Genomic DNA, 20,759 nt, shown 5'->3' on the forward strand with positions numbered 1-20,759 from the left:
TCTATCCTGTGACCCTTTCTCATGGTACACATTTTCTCCACGGTAGGATTTGGAGGATTTGTGTTTCATCGAGAGTAGTGTGCTATTCTGGGCCTTTTTTGTACCAATAAACGGAGAGGCAAGAGGAAAGATAGCAGGCCTGGCTTCTTGGCAGGCAGCGGAGCTGGGCACTTGCTCAACACTCTGAGAATAAAGACTGTGGGTGCGCTTTTGTGCCTACGGCCCCTCCTTTCCAACAGAGAATGTTAAATTAAAAAAAAAAAAATGACGAAACAGTAAATTGTGAGTCAGTGACTATGAAGTTAACAAGTTCAGCAAGAGGAGAGCTGAGTGAACATAAGAAGCAAGATTTTAGCCATAGCTTGCAGAAAGGAAGCAAGCATCCTGCACAGGTTCCTGAGGCAGGAAGAAATGTTGTCTTCACCAGCCTTCATTTTCATAAAGCTATTTTGAAATTAATAGTTTCTGGCTCCTTGATATTCTTAGTTTCCCAGGACTATTACTTAAGAAATTGTCAGGCTTATCACATTTAAGATTAAAAGGGATCTTAAAAGTTATCAGAGTAAATTCACCTCCTAGTGTAAAATTTCCTCGAGTAGGGTCTCTGGCAGATGGTTGTCCAGGTTCTCCTCTCTTGGTTTTAGCAATGGGAGCTCAGTTCCTCAAGAGAAACCTCTTCTACTGTTGGACAGTTTTAATTAACAGGAAACTCCCTATTAAGCCAATAGCTGTTTCTCACTGACTTGCCATATTTAGTGGCTCTCTCTGTATTTCCTTGGTTGGAGTTTTTTTAAATCCATAGACCAGAGGGGTACAGAAAAGATATAGATTACTACAGATTGGTGTTGGCATCCTAGAAATTCCCTGACTGATCCCATAAACATTTATTTAGCAACTCCTAAGCAGTGTGAAAAACTAATTCTGCCTGGGACTTGGATGTCTGCACAAAGGCCCCTATGAACTATCCACAGAGTTGTATCCCGCTGCAAGGAGCAGATGGCATATTTTGTCTCTGGTCTCACAGTCCCGGGCTGCACGCCAGCTGATGGAGAGGACTCAGTCATCCAACATGGAGACCAGGCTGGATGCCATGAAAGAGCTGGCCAAGCTCTCCGCTGATGTGACTTTCGCCACCGAGTTCATCAACATGGATGGCATTGTTGTGCTGACGAGGCTTGTGGAAAGTGGAACCAAGCTCTTGTCCCAGTGAGTATTGCTGCGGACTTCTCCTGACCTCCTACTCTCCACGGGGCCTCTGCCCTCGTTTCTAGCATCAGATAAAGATTTGACTGAGCATCTCTGTCCACAGAGTGGTGGCCAAACCCTGCAGTGCTCATGGAGAGGTCTTGTTCGCAGGGGGTACAAAACAATCCCTCGCTGAGTGAGTTGTAAAAACAGAGCCATAGAAGCTAGGAGGAAAGAAGTCAGTCCATGGCAGATCTGTTAATTTATGGATGAGGGCTAGTGAACAGATGAGACCATTCATTATCTCCCAGGCCAGGTGACTGTTTGTTCCTAACCAGTCCTCTGCCTACCCGCTCCCTGTGCAGCCACCTCCCACCCCATGCGCACACTTGTACACATGCACACACGTGCCTGCCTTTGTGTTTGCCACAGGCTTCCCCTACCACTCACCATCTGCCTGCCACACACTGTCAGGGAAGAGGAGAGACAGAACTCTGCCCCACCTCACAGGCCCCCCAGAGTTGGGCAGATGTGGGAAGCTGTGCCTGGGCTCAGTAGGAAGTGACAGATGCTTGGGTTTCTGTCTAAGTCTGTGGAGCCTAGGCTGGCAAACAGGGAATCAGAAACCATCTCTCAGGTGATGGATCAGCTACTGAATTTTTCAACCAAACCCCAAGCAACAAATCATAGGTATTTGTTTTAAGTCTTGGATCTTAGCCTGCACTGAAAACCCGAAGCTCTCAGTTGCCGGTAACAGTGACCCAGGAGTTTTAGGATCTCCAAGAATACAGGGTTACCCCAGCCTTGGTTTCCCTCTCTTTAAAATGGGAATGATGCCTCACATAATTGCTGTGAAGAGTATTATCAATGAGAATGTGTCTGAACATGCTAGTGAATGGGCAAATGCTTTGTTAATTATAGAGCACTGCATAGATACATGAAGGATTAAATGTGAAGAAGAGACAAGAGAGAGAAAACACTTTAATCCTTGTTCTCTGCCAGCATTATTATAAGAGCTCTGCTTACATCATCAACTCACCCTCCCCACAACCCTATGAGGGTAATGCTGTGAGACTAACTCGATTTTATAGAGGAAGAAATTGAAGTTTAAAAAGATAAAATTTGCGTAGTTAGTAAACGGTTGAACAGAAATTGAACCCATACCCGTATCTTTCCTCTTTCTCCTGCACACTGCTGTCTCTGGCCTAAAGGTTAACATGGGATATAAACTCTCTTGGGATCCTCCAGCAAGCATGAGAGTTTGGCAGAGGTCTGAGGTCTTCTGTGTTTTGGGAAATAGATGAGTGATTCTATATCCCAGAGATGAAGCAACATGGAGAAGGCGATCCTAATCACCCAGTGCCTTTTTTTTAAAAAGAAAAAATCATAAATACCTGGGCTGAATGCTCTGCATCTGGCTGGTTGTGCGCTCAGGCATTGAAGATCTCATTGACTTTTCATGGGGTGTTTACATTGAAATCTGTCCCCTTGTGGCTGCTTTCACATTCGTGTTCCCCGGATCTGAATCTGTATTATTTTGTGTGTGTGTGTATGTGTGTTGCACGTGTCTCAGCTACAGTGAGATGCTGGCATTCACCCTGACTGCCTTCTTAGAGCTCATGGACCATGGCATTGTCTCCTGGGACATGGTTTCAATCACCTTTATTAAGCAGGTGAGGCCTCCAACATCCTGTCTCTCTCTCCTTCCTCAGTTGCCAGCTGTTCTCTGGGATTAAGGGCATCTGGGGGCAATACAGCTCATATGTTCTGGTGAGGCTCTGCTTTATATTCCCTGGATTCATATGGTTTTTTTATCCTCAAGCTTTGGTCTTCCTGGCTCCTAAAAGATTTACACCTTATTATACAGGTGCTCCTCAACTTACAATGGGTTCTGATCTAATAAACTCATTGTAAGTTGAAAATGTTGTAAATCAAAAATGCATTTAATACACTTAATCTACTGAAGAGCATAGCTTAGCAACACAGTGTACTGCAGGATCTCAGTTGTTTACCTTTGTGATCATGTAGCTGACTGGGAGCTGCAGCTCACTGCCATTGCCAAACATAGAGAAAGAATATTGTCATCACTAGCCCAGGAAAAGATCAAAACTCAAAATTCCAAGTATAGTATCTCCTCAGTGCACATCACTTTGCACCATAGTAAAGTAGAAAAATTGTAAATTGAATCCTCCTAAGTCAAGAACTGTGTGCTCAGCACCTGCACTAAAAGGGTGGGACAGGATGTGAGAACTGAAGAGGTTCAAAGTGGAATTGATTGTCAGTGTTGCTCAGAATAAGCCAGCAAGTCAACCAGTACCATCCCCGAACCTTCTGACCTGCTTCCTCAGCTCTCCCTTTTCTTTGTTAGCATAAAAAAAACAATAAAAATGAGCATTTCATTTGCAAATCTACCTTCTGTTTGCAAATCTCCGAGGTAGCCTGTTTGAATTGTCATATTGAACACCATAGGTAGAAAGAGACCCCTTCTAGCTTAGCCCTCCTTTCTTCTGCTAGAAAGAGCAGTGTCAATTCAGAAAACTGAATTAGGCTTTGGATGCTGGGAATTTCCCTGCAGTCGAGACATTTGGACAACAGTGAAGTGACCTTGAGTCTAGGACATCATAATGGGGACTGAAAAGAAGAATTAGAGTAAAAGACTTCAGGGTCCTTTCTGCCTCTCAAAATCTGCAGTGTTCTCACTGTTTGTAGGGAGGAAGTGTAATTCAGGAGAAGAGCAGGTGGAAGTAAAATGAGATCCCAGTATCAGTAAATCCTCTCCACTCAGCTTTCTCGTGCCTGACTCCTTATTTTGAAAAAAAGGATTAAGCTTTTAGATTTTGAGGAAACACTTGAGTAGATGCTGTAATCTGAGATTGTGGTATCCATGCCTAGGGAACCCTTGCACATTGGCCAGGGCAGGGCTGTCCTCCCAGCCACAACTCCCCACATGTAGGCCTCATGCCTAAGGAGAGAGCCTCCAGAGCTGGCACCAGGTACCTCAGCTACCCAGCTCTCTGGAGCCCAGCTTCCTAACTGAGCTGCCCCTGTCTGGGTCTAGATTGCAGGGTACGTGAGCCAACCAATGGTGGATGTGTCAATCCTTCAGAGGTCCCTGGCCATCCTGGAGAGCATGGTCTTGAACAGCCAGAGTCTGTACCAGAAGATAGCAGAGGAAATCACCGTGGGACAGCTCATCTCGCACCTGCAGGTGTAAGAGGCCCCATCCACCCTCCCTTCACTTGTCTATTTCAGTTCTACCTCAGCTTTGTGTCTATTTCAAGTTGTGCTCATTCCTTCATTCATCTCCTCTTCCACACGACTGTCAGGATTCCTTCCATAATTCAGGCCCAGTCCCGTTAATGCTCCTACCTGAAATCCTCTTAATACTCCTTGCCCTTTAGGGTAAAGTGGAGGTTTTCCCAGTTTCCCTGTACCACCCAAGTATCAGTCAGAATTAGACACTTCCTCTCCTTTGGGCTTGATAGACTCGGTTTGCACCCATGACAATTATGGCATTCACTATATTGTTGGGGGGTGGGGGTACTGGGGATTGAACTGAGGACCTGGCGCTTTCGAGGCAGGCGGCAGAACCACTGAGCTAAATCCCCGGCTGTGACAATTGTATTTATGTAAAAACTATATTTTTATTATCTGTAATCTCTCTCTTAAACTTTAAGCTTCCTAGAAAACGGGCAACTCCTGCTTTGATTTAAGTAGATGCTCACTATTTACTGGCTGATGCTTACTGGACTAATGACTAATAATGCTATGGGGGCACCAAGAAGTATCAAAGTGTGAGTTCAGGATACAGTTCAAATCTAGGTTCTACAGTTCAAATCTAGGTTCTACAGTTCAAATCTAGGTTCTACAGTTCAAATATAGCAGCTCTCTGCCTTCAGCAAGTTACCTAGTTTGTCTTTTCTAGCCTCAGTTTTCTCATCTCTGTACTGGGGTTAATCATCCCCACCTCCCAGACTGTGAGGATCAAGGATTTTTTAAAAAGGTTTAACACATTCACCATGGGGTGATAATTCATATATCCCCCTGCCAGATGGCTTTGATTTGAATTCCATCATCTGATGTTAAATAGCTAACTGCCGGTAGTTCTAGCCCCCGATAGTGCAGTCATGAATGTACTACCAGTGGTTCAAGGTACCTGATGGGACAGTCATGCATATGTCACCAGTAGTTCAAGCTGGTGGGAACGTGTTATACAGTGACCCCCAAAGTATTCAGTACATTCAGTTTTATTGCTTTTGTTTTTTTAAGAAGCTCATCACATCATAAAATATTTTCCTAGATAATAAAACCAAGTGACAAATGAAGAGAACTGTTTCTCTCCTCTCCATTCTTTTTCTTCACTTGGAGCCAGTCTGCACAAATGAAGGAGGCTGGGCTTCCCAAAATAAGGCTGGTAACGCTGTTGACTCCTTTCTGACTCCTGCTCACTTCAGCTTGTCAGACAGTGTCAGAGTGCCTCCAGATTCCCCGGCCAGGCCCAGGAGGAGTCCTAGCCCACCTTTGGAAGTTCACACCGACCCTGTCTTCATTCAGCCTTGCCCCAACCTGTCTCCCTGACTAATCCAAGTAAAAAGAAAGCACAGTGATTGCTTTGCAGCTGATTTCACTTGGTCGCTTTTGAGGGATTCTTCAGCCCCACCTCTCATCCTTAAAGAGCCAACAGGGTTGATTAAGGTGAGAGAAACGTGATGAACCCTGGATAGAGAGTTGTGATTTTCCAGTGTCCTTACAGCTCCTCTCTGTTCCTTTGTCTTTGAATTGGGACAGTTCAGTTGCCTCAGTTGCCTCCCTGAGAACAGTAAGGGAACATGGCATTTCTTAGGGGTCATTTGTGAATACTTTCAGCCCCCGGCCATCACCAGCACATCGGTGCTCTGCTGGGGGGGGGGGGCACTTAATGCCCTCCGTTAGATTCCCAAGGTTTCCCCACCTGACCAGGAAGTCCACAGTCCCCCGGAAGGCCATAACCCCAGCATGGCGAATAGAGACATCTTACCAGCTGTCGGGATTGTAAGATTCCACAAAATGGTTATAGTTATTTTGTTTAAAATAGAGTGAGTTAAGTTTATAGTCAAAACTTTGAACATACAATAAACACAGTAAGTCCATTATTTGTCCATTATCCCACCTCCAGATATTACCACTGTTAAATGTTAAATTGTGTGTCCCTCCAGTCTTTTTTCCACTCTGCATATTTTCAACAAAATTGGGATCTTACTATACATATTGATAGATTGTTGTTGTTGTTTTTCTTTTTTTCACGTGAATAATATATCTTGAACATTTCTCCCTGTCAAGGATTCTTCTAAAAGGATCGTTCTAAACCTTTTTTTGCATCCCAGACACCTTTGAATATCCAATAACAACTTTGGGCTTTCATTGCCTTGGAACAAATATCACATGGTTAACTAAATGTGTAGAATATTTTCTGTACCATTTCTGGGGTTCACAGACATTTGAAGCCATGCCTGAATCCCAGGTTAGGAATCTTTACCCTAAAATTTTTTTAGTTGCTACTTCACCCTAAAAACATGATTTTTAGCTATTCAGAATCTTCATTTGTTAAACAAAGTTGCTAATGGAAATGTTTGGGTTACATAACATTTTTTTTGTTTCTTTCAATAGTACTTGAGCAGAACACCTTGTCCATAAATCTTGCACAGATCTCTGATTACTCTTAGTTAAATTCCTGTTAGTGAAATTTGTAGGTCAGCAGTATACCCATTTTAAATGCTTTTGAGACTTAGCCCCAGATTATTATTTGTTTCCAGACTGTAAGTGATTATTTGATTGATTGATTGATTCATTGATTGATTTCGGTACTGGGGATCGAACTTGGGTCCTTGCGCCTGCACAGCAAGTGGTGAAACCACTGAGTTAAATCCCTGGCCCTAAGTGATTATTTTAAACTGTCTATAAGTGTCATCTTGCTGCTCAGTCCTCTAATCTCCCTCTGCTGCTTCCCTCCATTGACACAGCTCCAACCAAGAGATTCAGACCTATGCCATTGCACTGATCAACGCACTCTTTCTGAAGGCTCCTGAGGACAAGCGACAGGTCTGTGGCCACTTTTTCACACTTTTCATTTGGGCTCTTCTAAGAGAAGAATTCTCACTTCAACCACTGTTCTCTGTGCTGAGAGCAGAAATCCAGCCATCTCCCCCAAGCTGCTCAGCCCAGCCTTCACCAGTCAGAGCCCAGCAGGTGGCTTTGCTAGGGAAGACCCTGGGAAGAATTGTGAGGGGGAACTTGCTGAGTCGCAGATCAGAGAAGGGGCCTGAAAGCTTTCTCCTTGGAAGACAGAGAGTAAATATTTTCTGCTTCATGTAGTCTGTATGGCAGCTATTCAAGTTGGCTGTTGTAGCCAGTAGCAGCCTTAAACAACAGGTAAATTCGTGGGTCTGGCCATCTTCCAATAAGAACCTTATTTATGCAAATAGGTAAGAAGCCCTGTGTGCCTATAGTTTGCTAACTCCAGGTTTAGAGGATCAGGAATAAGTTAGGGGAGACCCTCTGGGCATCACTGTTGAGTCCAAGGGATCAGAAATAAATGAGACAGCACCAAGTTTCATATATAAAAGTCTTCTCATCAAGATTCTAAATGTCTCTTCCCCTGTTCATTAGCTGTATGATGAGTTACGCAAATCGCTGTGCTTCTCTGAACCTTAGTCGCCTCTCTCCTAATATGGGAGTGACAGCCTCTGCCCTCTTCACCTCAAGGATATTATCAGGAAAAACAGCCCACCTGTTTTACAAATGAGGGAACCAGAAATCATCTTAGCAATGGAATAGGCATTGACCTAAGAATTAAGGGGCCGGGGACAAAGTACTTTTCTTATCTCTGATTCAGCAAGTATTCTGACCCCTGGGTCTCAGTTTCTCTTTCTGTAAAATGAAAGGACCAGATTAAATGATCTTTAAGGGACCTAGTAAGACTTAATACTCCAGATCCTTCTGATAAATGCCCGAAGAGTGTACACAGGTAAGACTTAAATTCTGTCAATGTCATGGGCTCAGTAAGGTGAGAAATCTGGGGGATTGTGTGCCAAGCTCTTGGTAGAATCTAGGGGGAGGATCAGAAGCATCTGTGGTTCTGTCTGTCCTTGTCTTTCTCCAATGGTGTGCCTCTGTGACTCTCTTCCTTCCTGGTCCTTGTTTGAATGTAAGCTGAAGCTCATCTGTCTGCTTCTCTCTGTGCTTTTTGCTTTCTGCCAGCAGGACAAGCATCTTAATCCTCTAGACCTGCCTGTCACTGTAAGTAGTACCCTATGTGGAAAGGGCCCCTGCTCACTTCCAGGTGGGAGGTCAAAGCTGGGCAGAAATGTAGATGTCCAGGAATGCTCAGGCCCAGGGAAAGGTTGTGAACTGAACATCTCATTTATCAGGACACGTAGGGAGTACTATAGATTAGAGTCACAGAGGGATCGAGGGGATGCCTGTCCCAGGTATTGTGGCCCAATCTTTCTTTTGCAACTTGCCTTTGTGTGGGTCTGTGGTTCAGCTAAGCTCAGATTCAGATAGAGCCTATGACTTTCATCCAGACAATATTGCTGCCTCTCACCTTGTATTGCCTGCCAGTTTGCCGTAGTAAAAGCAGGAAGGTAATTTTTGCCCTTTTGGGATTCTTCCTGGACAGTCAGAATTTGAAAAGGTTTAGACAGTTGACAAAAGGAGTGTGGATTCATTTCTTGGCTAGCGAGAGCTTTAGAAAAGCCAGCTTTATGAAGATATGAAAGAGGATGAGTGATTTGCCCCTCAGTACCAAGGAAAGGCTTAGGTCTGAGACCTTTATATTCTAGTTCTAGATGACTGACAGTTACCCACACTGTGAGTTATCCACAGCGAAGTTTAATCTCAGTTGACCTCCTGTAGCTACCGAAGAAGTTTCTAGGCCACTTTTCCTCTCCACCAGCCAGTATGTGCTCAGAAGATGCAAAGTAAAACTCAGGAGCTAAAGCTCCTGCCAGCTTTAGCCATTTGGAACATGGGTAGGAATTTAGAAGTGAGAGAGAAAGGCCTTTCAGCTCAAGAAAAGTGACAGAGCTCATGGTTATTGGCCCACTGATTTAGAATCATCTATAAAATTAAAAGAAGGCAGCAGTTTAGAAAGTGAAATCATACTAATTAACATTAGTGAGAAGTGATGGCTGACATTGGAAGGAAAAGATAGAAGAATTGTGAAAAGCTATCAGAAAAATTAAAAGTATCATTATCTGGAACCATTTTGTTTAGAGGAAAATAGCTTCACATTTCTAAAGCTCCTTAGGGGGGTACAACACATAATAATGACTGATGTTCTTTTGCGTGAAGCCAAGTCCTTGGCAGTGATTAAATTATAATCATTGAAATCTCTTCAGAAATAAAAATGTATATAATTTTTTCCCATTAAGTTTATTGGTACATTTTAGGTATATAATACAGTTACATTCATCATTGGGATCTTGTACCTTTACATGATGTATCTTGGTTCTTATTTTTGCCCCAAGGAACGTATATTTTTTTAAAAAAAAAAAAAACTTACATTAAAATAGTTAAAAATAATGGTTCTGAGAGAAACCTTGAAACTTTACTTCCTGAAAGATTCACTTATGTAAGACACTTTGTTTCCTGAGCATGCTAAATAAATAAAGCATTACTGTCAAAATCTGAATCAAATGTAATTTTAAAAAGTGAACCTATTTTGCAGAATTCCCCGGAAGCACACACATGCTGCTGTGTAAGCCAGTCAGCAGAGTCAGGTTACTGCTTTAGGACATCTGTGGCCTGGCCCTGCCTGCAGAGGAGCTGGAGGAGGCACTGGGCCAGAGTCCGTTCCTCAGTTTGGAGTCAGTGCTTGATCAGAGTCCCTTCTGGCCTTGGGGTGGCATCTGCCTAGAATGAAGCGTGCGGCGTGGGGACCATCATGCTACTCTTTGCTCTACGTGCGATGTCCATTGCCAGCATCCTTGTAACACAAGTGTCTCATTGTCTGTGTTCCTCTGTGAAGATGATGCAGCTGATTGTGCATTAGGAAGGAAAACTTTGAGTTCGTTTGCACTCACAAAAAAATGAGGGAATTTTTTTAGAGTGTAAAATATAGTTGATGGTGAGTGGATTTTCTTCCACTAACCCACTTTTCATTTGAAAGGAAAAAGTATTAAAAGGAAAAGCCCCAGAGCTATGTATGGCCTTCGTTTTGATAGCAGTCACAGGTATGTGCCTACACCTTTCCTTATACTCACTTATTCTCCTCCTAGGATATGGCCAATGCCTTCGCGCAGAAGCACCTTCGATCCATAATCCTGAATGTAAGTCCCTGGAGCACACTGTATTTTGTTACTGATGTCTTCTTACTGTTAATGGCAATTATTTCAGTTATTGCTGAAATTAGTATTGAGTAATGGGGCACACAGAGGAAATTTAATAGACGCTAAACTCTTCTCAAATTGTTAAAGTTTTTTTATAATCCTCTATTAATGAAGCCCTCTCACCAGGAATTGCAGCACTTCCAGGGAGGGACTAAGGTCAGCTATAGTTTTGGTTTTGTTTTTTTTGGTACTGGGGATTAAACTCGGGACCTTGTGCTTGCGAGGGAGGTGGCAGAATCACTGAGCTAAATCCCCGGCCCAGGTCAGCTATAGTGTTTGTTGTAACTCCAACATATTTATCCAGAGGGAATTTGCTAAAATAGGTGCCAAAGAGGAAAGTAATTCACTCAACTCACACTCATCATAAACCCAATTTGTGTGGGGCACTGACAGAGATGAGTAAAGGTATGCTTGTGGTCAGAAGCCAGGCATGGTAGTGCATGCCTGTGATCCCAACATTTGGGAGGCTGAGGTAGAAGGGTTGATCACTGTGAGTTCAAGGCCAGCCTGAACTACCTAATGAGACCCTGTCTAAAAAAAGACCTTGTGGTAGGAAAAACAGGGGTCATAATACAGTGTGGTCAGGGCTTCCCTAGAGATCTGTGACCTGGGAGAGGAAGGGGGAGCTGCACTGAGCCTTCCGGAATGTATCTGGGCGTGCCTGGGTGACCAGCAGGCAGACCAAGAAGAACAGGAGTTTGTGAGACCAGCTGGAACCAAGAGGGACTGTGGAAGTGTGTGCAAAGTGGAACAAGGGGCAAATGTGTCATGAGGCTGGAGAGGTTGCAGGGACCAGATCAACAAAGGCCTTTGTCTTCTTCCTAAGTTCAACTGAGGGAATCTATTCAGCATGGAGAAATACCCAGATTTATATTTTAGAAAGAGCCTTGTGCTTCCTGAGGGGTGAATGAGGGAGAAGAGTAGGCTTTCTTAGGGGCCTCAGGGTCTAAATAGAGGTCTCCTTTCCTGTCCCCATAGTGGTGATGTGGGGTGCAGGAAGACAGAGGCAGTAAGGGCAGATGGGAGCTGAGGAGAGAGCCAAGGATCTGGATTAAAAGAAAGCAGTTTCGGCTGGGGATGTAGCTCAATAGTTCCACCGCCTGCCTCGCAAGCTAAGGACCCGAGTTCGGTCTCCGGCACCAAAAAAAAAAGCAGTTTCATCGGTTGTCAAAAACAAGGGTGCCTTAGTCACTTTCCTCATTACTGGGACAAAACACTCGACACTCACAACTTAAGAAAAAGAGGTTTATTTTGCCTCAGTTTCAGAAGTCTCAGTCTTTGCACAATCAGCCAGCTTTAAGGCAGCAATAGCATGGTGGAAGGGCTTGGTGGAGGAAAGCTGCTCACATCGTGGCAGCCAGGAAGCAGAGAGAAGGAAGGAGCTGAGGAGGGAGAGAGGCCCTTGCAGGCCATGCCCCCAGTGACCCCCCCCCCCCAGACCAAGCCCCATCTCCCCACAGTGCACTGAGCTCTGAACTTGTGATCCAGTCACTTTCCATAAGCACCACCCATGAGCATATGAGGCTTCGGAGGGGGCACTCTCCATCTCCTCCCTAACAAAGGGAAAACAGAGAGACCACAGTGAAGGGAATAAATGAAAAATCAGGAGTCAAGAGTGAAAGACTTAAAATGCTGAACATGAACTTTGGAGTTGACCAGCCCTGCCTTGTCATTTTCTAATCTGCTTTGATCTCCAGCAGTTCTCACTTCTCTGGGCTTTTGGTTTGCTCATGTGAGTGTGAGGACTAAATTTACTAATACTCAGACAGTGCTCAGCAGGGTGCCTGGCACCTGGTAATCTTTGCTCTGTAGGCAGAATAGGACTTGAAGGTGATAGAATCCACGAAGTAAGCTCTGAGCACTTGTGCATGGATTGGTGGGCTGCTCTAAACCTGCAGAGTCCCCAGCTCCTGCCTGATGACTGCTTCTGTGGTGGTCACAGGCCAGTTAGCAGCCCAGCAAGAAGCCCCCCAACAAAGAAATGCTGGAACACTGCTCTTAAGTGGCAGTGGACAGGCTCTCAGGCATTGTTGCGGATACTCCTGAGCAGCTATTGGGGCACCTCCCATTATATGTGAGGGTGAGGGTCCCCTTCTGGAGGAAATGCAGTTTTGTTTGAGACTTCATTGGCTTAGTGGGCTTAGAAGTTCAGCTTATTTCTGTGATCAAGCAAAGATTCTACTACAGAAGACAACTGAGCATTTAGACTTAAATGATTTGCCAGGAAATAGTTAATTCATGCTCACTGAAGTCCAGGGCTGAGTCAGAGAGCCAGAGAGCCTAGTCCTCATCACGTGTGATGGCCAGGTAAGGTCAAGTGAGCCTTCAGATGAAACCTGAAACTACAGCTCATCAAACTAGAGCTGGGCTTCTTCAGTCCACGGCTGGCTAATTACTTTCCCGATGTGATGTCTTTTCAGTTCAAGAAAGGGCACTAAGGTTGGTGAAAACCTAAGGCATGTCAACTTTCATCACTGTTCAAAGCTGTTTTATAAATTATCTTGAGAAGTGAGAGGAAAGACTAAGGATGGACAAGGAAGGAGAAATCCGGGTGAAAGAGAGAGGAAACCAGAGAGAAGAAAAGGCTCAGAATGAGGCAAGGGACGAGTTGTAGAGAGAGGCAGGAAGCAGCAGTGTCAGAGAAGAGCCCGGGGCCAGGAGGGATGAGAATGCTTGGGAGGTGAAGGAACCACTGAGACTGAGCCAGGAGGAGCAGTGTCCGGCAGGAGAGACAGAGAGGGAGGGTGAGTGGCTGGCCCACCACCAGAGGCGGGGACCAGTGTCCTGTTCAGAGGGAGGGCAGGGCAAGGTCTAGCTCGAGCACACTGGCAAACCTCTAGTTTATGGGAATGCTGTCTGAGACGGGCATCACCTGAGCCCTTAAAAGGAGTCCTCTGTGGCTGGGGTGCTGAATGTGTGGTTTTAATTTGAGTTAAATTTAAATACCCATGTGCGGCTTGTGGTAACTCTACTGAGTGCAGATCTTGAGAAGTAAGAGAGCCAGGAATCACACAGCTGGGAAAGAGGTCTGGAGCAATCCTGGCCAGTAGAACTATAAGCAGTCCACATGGGCAGTATAAAACGTTCTGCAATGTGCTAGCAGTGTTAAAAAAGGAATAGTGGATGTGAAGTTTAATGACACAGCTTATTCAGCTCAAGAAACCCAAAACATCACTTTAATATGAAATAAATAGAAAGCACTACTAATGACAGATGTTACATATTCTTTTTTCATACTGAGGCTTTGAGGTCTGTGCATTTGACACAGCACATCTCGGTTTCGACTGGCCACATGTCAGGTGTTCAACACCACGTGTGCCTAGTGGGCACCAAATTAGACTGTGCAGGTTTGAAGATATTGATCTAGAGCCAATGCAAACTAAGAGAGCTGATCTAAAGTTCCAGGGAGCTCTGAAAAGAGAATGGTTAGGCTAGAGATCTCCAGAACAAGACTGTACAGTAGAACTTTCTGTGCTGATGGAAACATTCTGTGCCTGCATTGTGTCACAGCTACTAGCCACAGTGGCTTTTACCACTAAAGAACTGAGTTTCTCATTGAAATGTAAATAATCACATACGGCTAGTGGCTGCCACACCGGACAGCACACTTCCAGAGACAGGGTCCCTGAGTAAGAGAACCTGAGGGACACAGAGGTCACACATATGGAAATTGGACAGGAGGCTCATTTGGGCAACAAAGGACCCAGAGTGACAGGATTCAGGATGGTGGGTTAGATAAGGAAAGGGGGCAGTGAAATGTCCAGGGGAGCGAGGAGGAAAGAACAGGATATTGTGGGCGTAAGAACAGGGTAGTCAGGTTCTGATCATCGGGACAGGAAGGCGTAGCATACATGAGAAAGACAGATGGATGGAAAGGAGAGAAGACAAGGGGACCTAAAGTGGGGTTGGGCATGGGTTCAAAGGGAGGAGTGATGAGCCACCAGGGAGGGCGGGGCCAGAGTGGGGAGGACGGAATCAGAGAAGGGAGGGGGACATGGTGTGGGAGACACGAGCAGTGGAAGGAAGAGAGGGACATGCAGAAGGGGGAGTGTGGCATGCATGAGTGGTTGGACACGAGAATTAGATGTTTCTCCACTGTGTAGGTGGCTCAATATCATTTAAAGAAAATGATCTTTCCTAAAGCCTCTCCACTGGGTAAAGCCATCTAAGATGTTTTTATTTTTCTAAGAGAAAGTGGCTGTCTCCCATGCACTCTCCATTGTCCTGGATTCAGTAATCTTGTGAGGGGCCCGACTGGAGTGGATCCAGTCACCTGAACTCAAGGACTTGCCTCCCCCATCTCTGGCGAGGTTCAGGCCGGGGCCCTTCATCCCACTTCCTCTGCCCAAGGGAGTGCGAGGGACGGGATTGTCTCCTCGGTTTGCAGTGAATCATCTCTGTCTGAGTCCGGCCCATTCATCCTCCATCCCCTTCTAGAACATGAAGTCCCTGTGTGTGGGAGGAAACTCATTTCCTGCCTGGTACACTTTTTTTTCCCCCGCTAGCATGGATGTGGCTCTTCAAAAAAGAGACAATCAGTTCAGCCCTGTTCCCTGCCTTTGCTTTTCTAGCATGTGATCCGAGGGAATCGCCCAATCAAAACTGAGATGGCCCATCAGCTCTATGTCCTTCAGGTCCTGACTTTTAACCTTCTGGAAGAAAGGATGATGACCAAGATGGACCCCAATGATCAGGCAGGTGCTAAGTGGAGCAGTGCCATCCTAACCGAAATCACGTGCTGTTTTCTCAGGGCTGTGGTGCATTCCCCCTCAGTCTGTGTGCCAGCAGGCAGTGTGTGGGTGGTCTTCATTTGCAGAAGTGGTTTATGTCTGCTCTGAGAAACCATTGCTCTAGCGTGGTCTGTGCCTGCTGGGGCCTCTATGAGCAAGCGCATTTCTATCCCTCTGTGGTAGAGGTAATGCCTCCCAAAAGTCTTACTGGGGCCAGAATTTGTCTTGGAAGAGCCTGAGCCTGCCCCATGTTCTCTTCCTTGCTTCCCCTGGCCAGCTCACTTACCTGCTGACTGTCTGCATCTTCACTCAGGCTCAGAGAGACATTATATTTGAACTGAGGAGAATTGCATTTGATGCAGAGTCTGACTCTAGCAATGTCCCTGGGAGTGGGACTGAAAAACGCAAAGCCATGTATACCAAGGACTACAAAATGCTGGGATTTACTGTGAGTACCCTAGAGCGTCGAAGCCCTGACAGCTCCTTCATAATAGCGGCCCTGCACTAGATACCAGTAAGAAAGAGAGGGGCACAGCACTTGGTTTGCTTCGGCAGTGGCACATTTGCAAGTTTATTGCAACATTCAGTCCTGTAAAACAAAGTCCTAAGTAGGAGGGCCCAGAAGGTCAGGTAGAGAGGGACCTATTCCCCAAAGCAGCTACATTCTTTGCAAAGCTAAGGTGACTATTTTATGGTAGAATGTAGCTGAGGGTGGGCTTACTTTGATTAATAAGTACTTACTGCACACCTCCTCCATGTCTGGAAGCAAGCTAGGTGCTGGGGATACAAGATGAAGCAGCCCCAGTCCAAGTCAAGCTTAATTTAGCAGTAGAAGCGGGTGCGTGAAAAGAGCTGGGCCAGAGGGGTGTGAGTACAAAGCACTGGCAGCAGAGAGAGGGAGAGGGCAGTGGGCTCCACACACAAGGACACGGCCAAGTCTCAGATGGGTGTGTGTTTCTCCAGAACCACATCAACCCAGCCTTGGACTTCACCCAGACTCCTCCTGGAATGCTGGCCTTGGACAACATGCTGTACTTGGCTAAAGTCCACCAGGACACCTATATCCGGGTAAAGACCGGTTGGCTTCTCATTCCCCTTCCCCTCTCTTGCTTTCCTCCTTTAATCTCCCTTTCTTCTTCCCCCACAGATTGTCTTGGAGAACAGCAGCCGAGAAGACAAACACGAATGTCCCTTTGGCCGAAGTGCCATCGAGCTCACCAAAATGCTCTGTGAAATCTTGCAGGTTGGGGAACTCCGTAAGTGCCCGCAGCTCCTTCTGCCCCCTCAGCTAGTGTTGTCACCAAAAGCCTGGTGAGACTGGAGATCTGAACAATTAGAAGTCAGTGGGACTGGACAGCCTTTTGGGGGTTTCTAATTACTGCCTGAGCCAATGAGAGTCCATCTTATTCTTGCTTCTGGGAGCCATCGCCATTGCTTTAGGCTGGTAATTTGAGCGTGTGCAGAAGCTGCATGTGAGGGCCGGCTAAGTCTGTAACAGGGTAGAGGCAGACCAAGAAAAAGACCCTGCAGAAGAAGCTGAGAAAGTGAAGAAAGGCCCATACCACTCTGGTTGGTAGCCACTGGCCTGGTCTGCTCTTGTTCCATGGGACTTCAGTGCAGGAAATCCAGTGTTTGGATGTGAGCTCCCGAGGCCCTATAGGCAAAACCATCATCGCTTCATTATTCTCTTCCACAGCAAATGAAGGGCGCAATGACTACCACCCGATGTTCTTTACCCATGATCGAGCATTTGAAGAGCTCTTTGGAATCTGCATCCAGCTGCTGAACAAGACCTGGAAGGAGATGAGGGCAACAGCAGAGGACTTCAACAAGGTCAGTGTCGCAGAGCTGCTCTGAAGCTCATAGAAGGAGATGGCCTCAGATGGCAGCTGGCCAGAGCCTGGAGAATCCCTTAGCTGGAAAACCAGCTTGGTCTGCCCTGCTGAGTCACAAGACTGAGCCATTGGAGAGCCTCAGTCCCATCTGGTTGTGACTCCTTCAATAACCTTGGGGTGGTGTCTACCCCTTGGTGCCCAAATCTCTCATTTGCTCAATGAAGCCAGTACTGAGCCTCCATTTTCCTTAGGACTCAGGAAAATAGCACAGCAGAATAGCTGTGGTTTACTGTGCACCTCCCTACCATGTGCAGTCTCTGAACTGCAAAGGTTAGGAGAGGCAGCAGGGGACCGCTGTGCTTTGCACATTGTGGGTGCTTCATTATGTTCCTTTGGTGCTTTCTGGGTAGTCTCTCCATGTAGAGCACTGCTAAGTCTTCACAAGACCTAGCAGTCTAGGAGCTGAGTGTTTGAAGTTGATCATCTCATCATAAAAAATTCGAAAAGTGCAGTATAAAAAAAGAAAAAGTGACCTACAATTTCACCACGCAGTGACATCCATTTGTGTGTTTTCCTACAGTCTTTTTGCCATGGGGTTTTCTTTCCTTAGGGAGATCATATTGTACATGCAAATATCCCATTTTGTGCTTTTAAGAGTTTGTTTTAGGGGAACTGATGCAGTTTTTAACACCCCACACCATGCAGGCACTGTGCTGGCCTTCCCTGTAGCGTCTCCTATTCTTTGCAGCAGCACTATTCTTTACGGGGCATAGAGGCCTCAGGATGTCAAGTAACTTGCTCAAGGAACAAATTCTCAAGGACTTTGTCCTAGGCCAGAGTCAAGAACTGCACCCATTTTTCTCTGACTCCCAAAATTCTGTGCTTATTCCCCGATACCTGTGATTAATTGGAATATATGAGAAATAAAGTATCTGTCACTAGACCTGAGTAGCCACTAACAAGATGTCCCTTAGAGAGTCAGTGCACTCATTCCCCCAGCAGGTATCCGATCAAGACACCAGAGCTGGGAGAGCCTTGGTCTCCACTCAGCCCGGCCGTTTCTCAGAGCAGTTGTGTGAATCCCTGCCTTCTTTCCTCAGGTTATGCAAGTAGTCCGAGAGCAAATCACTCGAGCTTTGCCCTCCAAACCCAACTCTTTGGACCAGTTCAAAAGCAAACTACGTAGCCTGAGCTACTCTGAGATTCTGCGACTGCGCCAGTCAGAGAGGATGAGTCAGGATGATTTCCAGTCCCCACCAATTGTGTAAGTGCCCTCCTCGAGAGGCCCATTGGGGAGGCAGCCCCTACTTCTGCCTTCAAGGCAACTCCTTCTGCCTTTGTCCTCATGACCTTCTTACTCTGATGCATGTCCAACTTAGGGAGCTGAGGGAGAAGATCCAGCCTGAGATCCTTGAGCTAATCAAACAGCAGCGCCTGAACCGGCTCTGTGAGGGCAGCAGCTTCCGCAAGATCGGGAATCGCCGGAGGCAAGGTGAGAGGAGGTATGGGCATTGGGCTGGTCCTCGCCCACTGGCCTCCCTCCTCCCTGGAAGGAGCCTGCCGGCAAGGTCCCTCCAGGCAACAGGCAGGCCTGTGCCGTCCTGGCCTTTGTGGACCCAAGCCTTTGCCAGTGCTTTCCCAGCTCACCTGCTTGGCTTGTGTTCCAGAACGGTTCTGGTACTGCCGATTGGCGCTGAACCACAAGGTCCTGCACTATGGTGACTTGGATGACAACCCTCAAGGGGAGGTGACATTCGAATCCCTGCAGGAGAAAAGTAGGTTCATTTCTCTGTTGATGTGTTATGACAGCTGGACTCATCTACCTGAATCTTAGTCTTGTTTCAAACTGAGTATCTGGTCTTGGGCCTGTTACCTCTCCGCACTTGATTCCTCATCTGTCAGAGACCATCTACCTGGTCTCACAAAGTTACACCCAGTGAGGTCTGACAGCTTCATCAAACCACAGTTGACCAGAAATGACTAAGGAGGAGGGAAGAGTACCAGGCCGTGCTGCATGATCACCCTCCCTAAGCTAGTGGAGCCCTTTGTGCCTGGGAGCTGCAGCTTCCTGGCACCCTGTCCCATACTTCCCTTCCAGCACTGGGGTGAAAGCTGACCAGCTTGCAGCGTATGCTTCCAGACACTAATTCCCATCATTTACCAGTCCCTGTTGCAGATATCAAGGCCATTGTCACTGGGAAAGATTGTCCTCACATGAAAGAGAAGAGTGCTCTGAAACAGAACAAGGTAAATGGAAGCAGTCCTGGCTTGAGTGGCTGTCACCGGGCTAACTGTAGAGTACAGTTGGTGCGATTGTCTTTTTAGGTAGATTCTTAACTGTCTTCCCTCTTTAAATTATTACTAAACATTCTTTTAAGAGGAATTTTGAACATACACAAAAATAGAACCCTGTACACATATCACCCAGCCTCAGCAACTATAGTACACGCTGCCATCCACTTCCTCTTTCTTGTGACTGAAGAAAATCCCAAGTGTCCCATGGTTTCATCTGTGAATATCTAAAATATAGACCTGTCAACCATAATACCTTTAGCACACCTAAGAGGAAATTAAAAGCTATTTTACATCTAGTATTCCATTCATGTTTGAATGTCTACCAATTATCTTATGAATATCATAATTTCTCCATAAACAAATGTGCAAAGGTTTGTATGTATACACACACATATGCACACTCATACCATTTCATTTTGAGGTTTTTTGTTTTGTTTTGGTTTGGTTTTTGATATCGGATATCAAACTCGGGACTTTGTGCTTATGAGGCAGGTGGCAGAACCACTGAGCTAAATCCCCGGCCCCATACCCATTTTGTTTAAATCACAATTCAAGTAAGGTCTGCACATTACGATGAGTCTAATTTTCTTCATTCATTCATAAGTTCCCCCTCCATCTTTTCCCTCCTCTTACTTTCTTTGCAGTTTATTAGTTGAAGAAACCAGGTTGCTTGTTTAGTAGTTTCCCAGAGTCCAGATTTTGCTGACTGTCTCCCCATGGAGTAGTTTAACTTGTTCCTCTGTCTCAGATCTGTAAATTGGTAGAGGGATCTAGAGGTTTGATTTGGTTGAGGTTTAACATTTTATCTGGCAAGACCACGTCATAGATAGTATTATGTTCTCTCAGGAGGCCCGTAATGTCTGGGTGTCATGTCAGCAGCCTGTCATGTCAGCAGGCTGTTGCTGCTCACTGCCTCATTCCATAGTAAGCTAAGGTTTGCAAACTAGTGATGTTCTCCTGCACTTGTGCTTTTGTATTTATGAGCTGAACCACTTCTCAGAGGAGAAATTTGCCCTTATCTACTGTGAGTTTCCCAGTGGTGCCATTTATGTAAGAAAAGAAGATAAATGCTTGATTCTTCTTTTATGTGCCTACTTTTACAACAGCAAGTTAGTTCCCTGGTATGCAAATTTTCTGTGCTTTTTTAAAGCACTGTTATGAATTTTAGGGATTTAAGCAAATTATATTTGTTTCAATCCATTGCAGTTATTTTGTTGATGTTCAGACTGTCCGGCCTTTGCAGTTTGTTTTTATTTTAAGCTGTTAACACTTTCCTGTGCCAATTACAGCACGATAGAAAGATGAAGTAGTCATCTGGGGAATACAGAATGAAAACTTTTAGGGTT

The 20,759-nt window shown here is 45.6% G+C and overlaps 1 protein-coding gene across 7 annotated transcripts in view; it reads left to right on the forward strand.

Moving 5' to 3' along the window:
* Positions 1-20,759, forward strand: part of Elmo2 (engulfment and cell motility 2) — a 38,343-nt gene that overhangs the window by 14,638 nt on the left and 2,946 nt on the right. For 2 of the 7 annotated variants that reach the window (XM_004858109.4, XM_087197783.1), the window contains exons 6-20: positions 1,025-1,206; positions 2,759-2,858; positions 4,244-4,395; positions 7,185-7,263; positions 8,425-8,460; positions 10,443-10,493; positions 15,125-15,247; positions 15,597-15,731; positions 16,247-16,351; positions 16,431-16,539; positions 16,980-17,116; positions 18,219-18,382; positions 18,498-18,610; positions 18,786-18,893; positions 19,283-19,365. In XM_004858109.4, coding sequence (XP_004858166.1) covers positions 1,025-1,206; positions 2,759-2,858; positions 4,244-4,395; positions 7,185-7,263; positions 8,425-8,460; positions 10,443-10,493; positions 15,125-15,247; positions 15,597-15,731; positions 16,247-16,351; positions 16,431-16,539; positions 16,980-17,116; positions 18,219-18,382; positions 18,498-18,610; positions 18,786-18,893; positions 19,283-19,365 — 1,677 coding nt within the window. Of the gene's footprint in view, positions 1-971; positions 1,207-2,758; positions 2,859-4,243; positions 4,396-7,184; positions 7,264-8,424; positions 8,461-10,442; positions 10,494-15,124; positions 15,248-15,596; positions 15,732-16,246; positions 16,352-16,430; positions 16,540-16,979; positions 17,117-18,218; positions 18,383-18,497; positions 18,611-18,785; positions 18,894-19,282; positions 19,366-20,759 lie in introns of all 7 variants that reach the window. The other 5 variants (XM_087197787.1, XM_087197786.1, XM_087197784.1 and 2 more) reach the window with 4 other exon arrangements.

This window comes from Heterocephalus glaber, unplaced genomic scaffold (genome assembly GCF_053883595.1).
Source record: "Heterocephalus glaber isolate CG9 unplaced genomic scaffold, H.glaber_assembly_v1.0 deba00001673, whole genome shotgun sequence".
Taxonomy (NCBI): Eukaryota; Metazoa; Chordata; class Mammalia; order Rodentia; family Bathyergidae; genus Heterocephalus; species Heterocephalus glaber.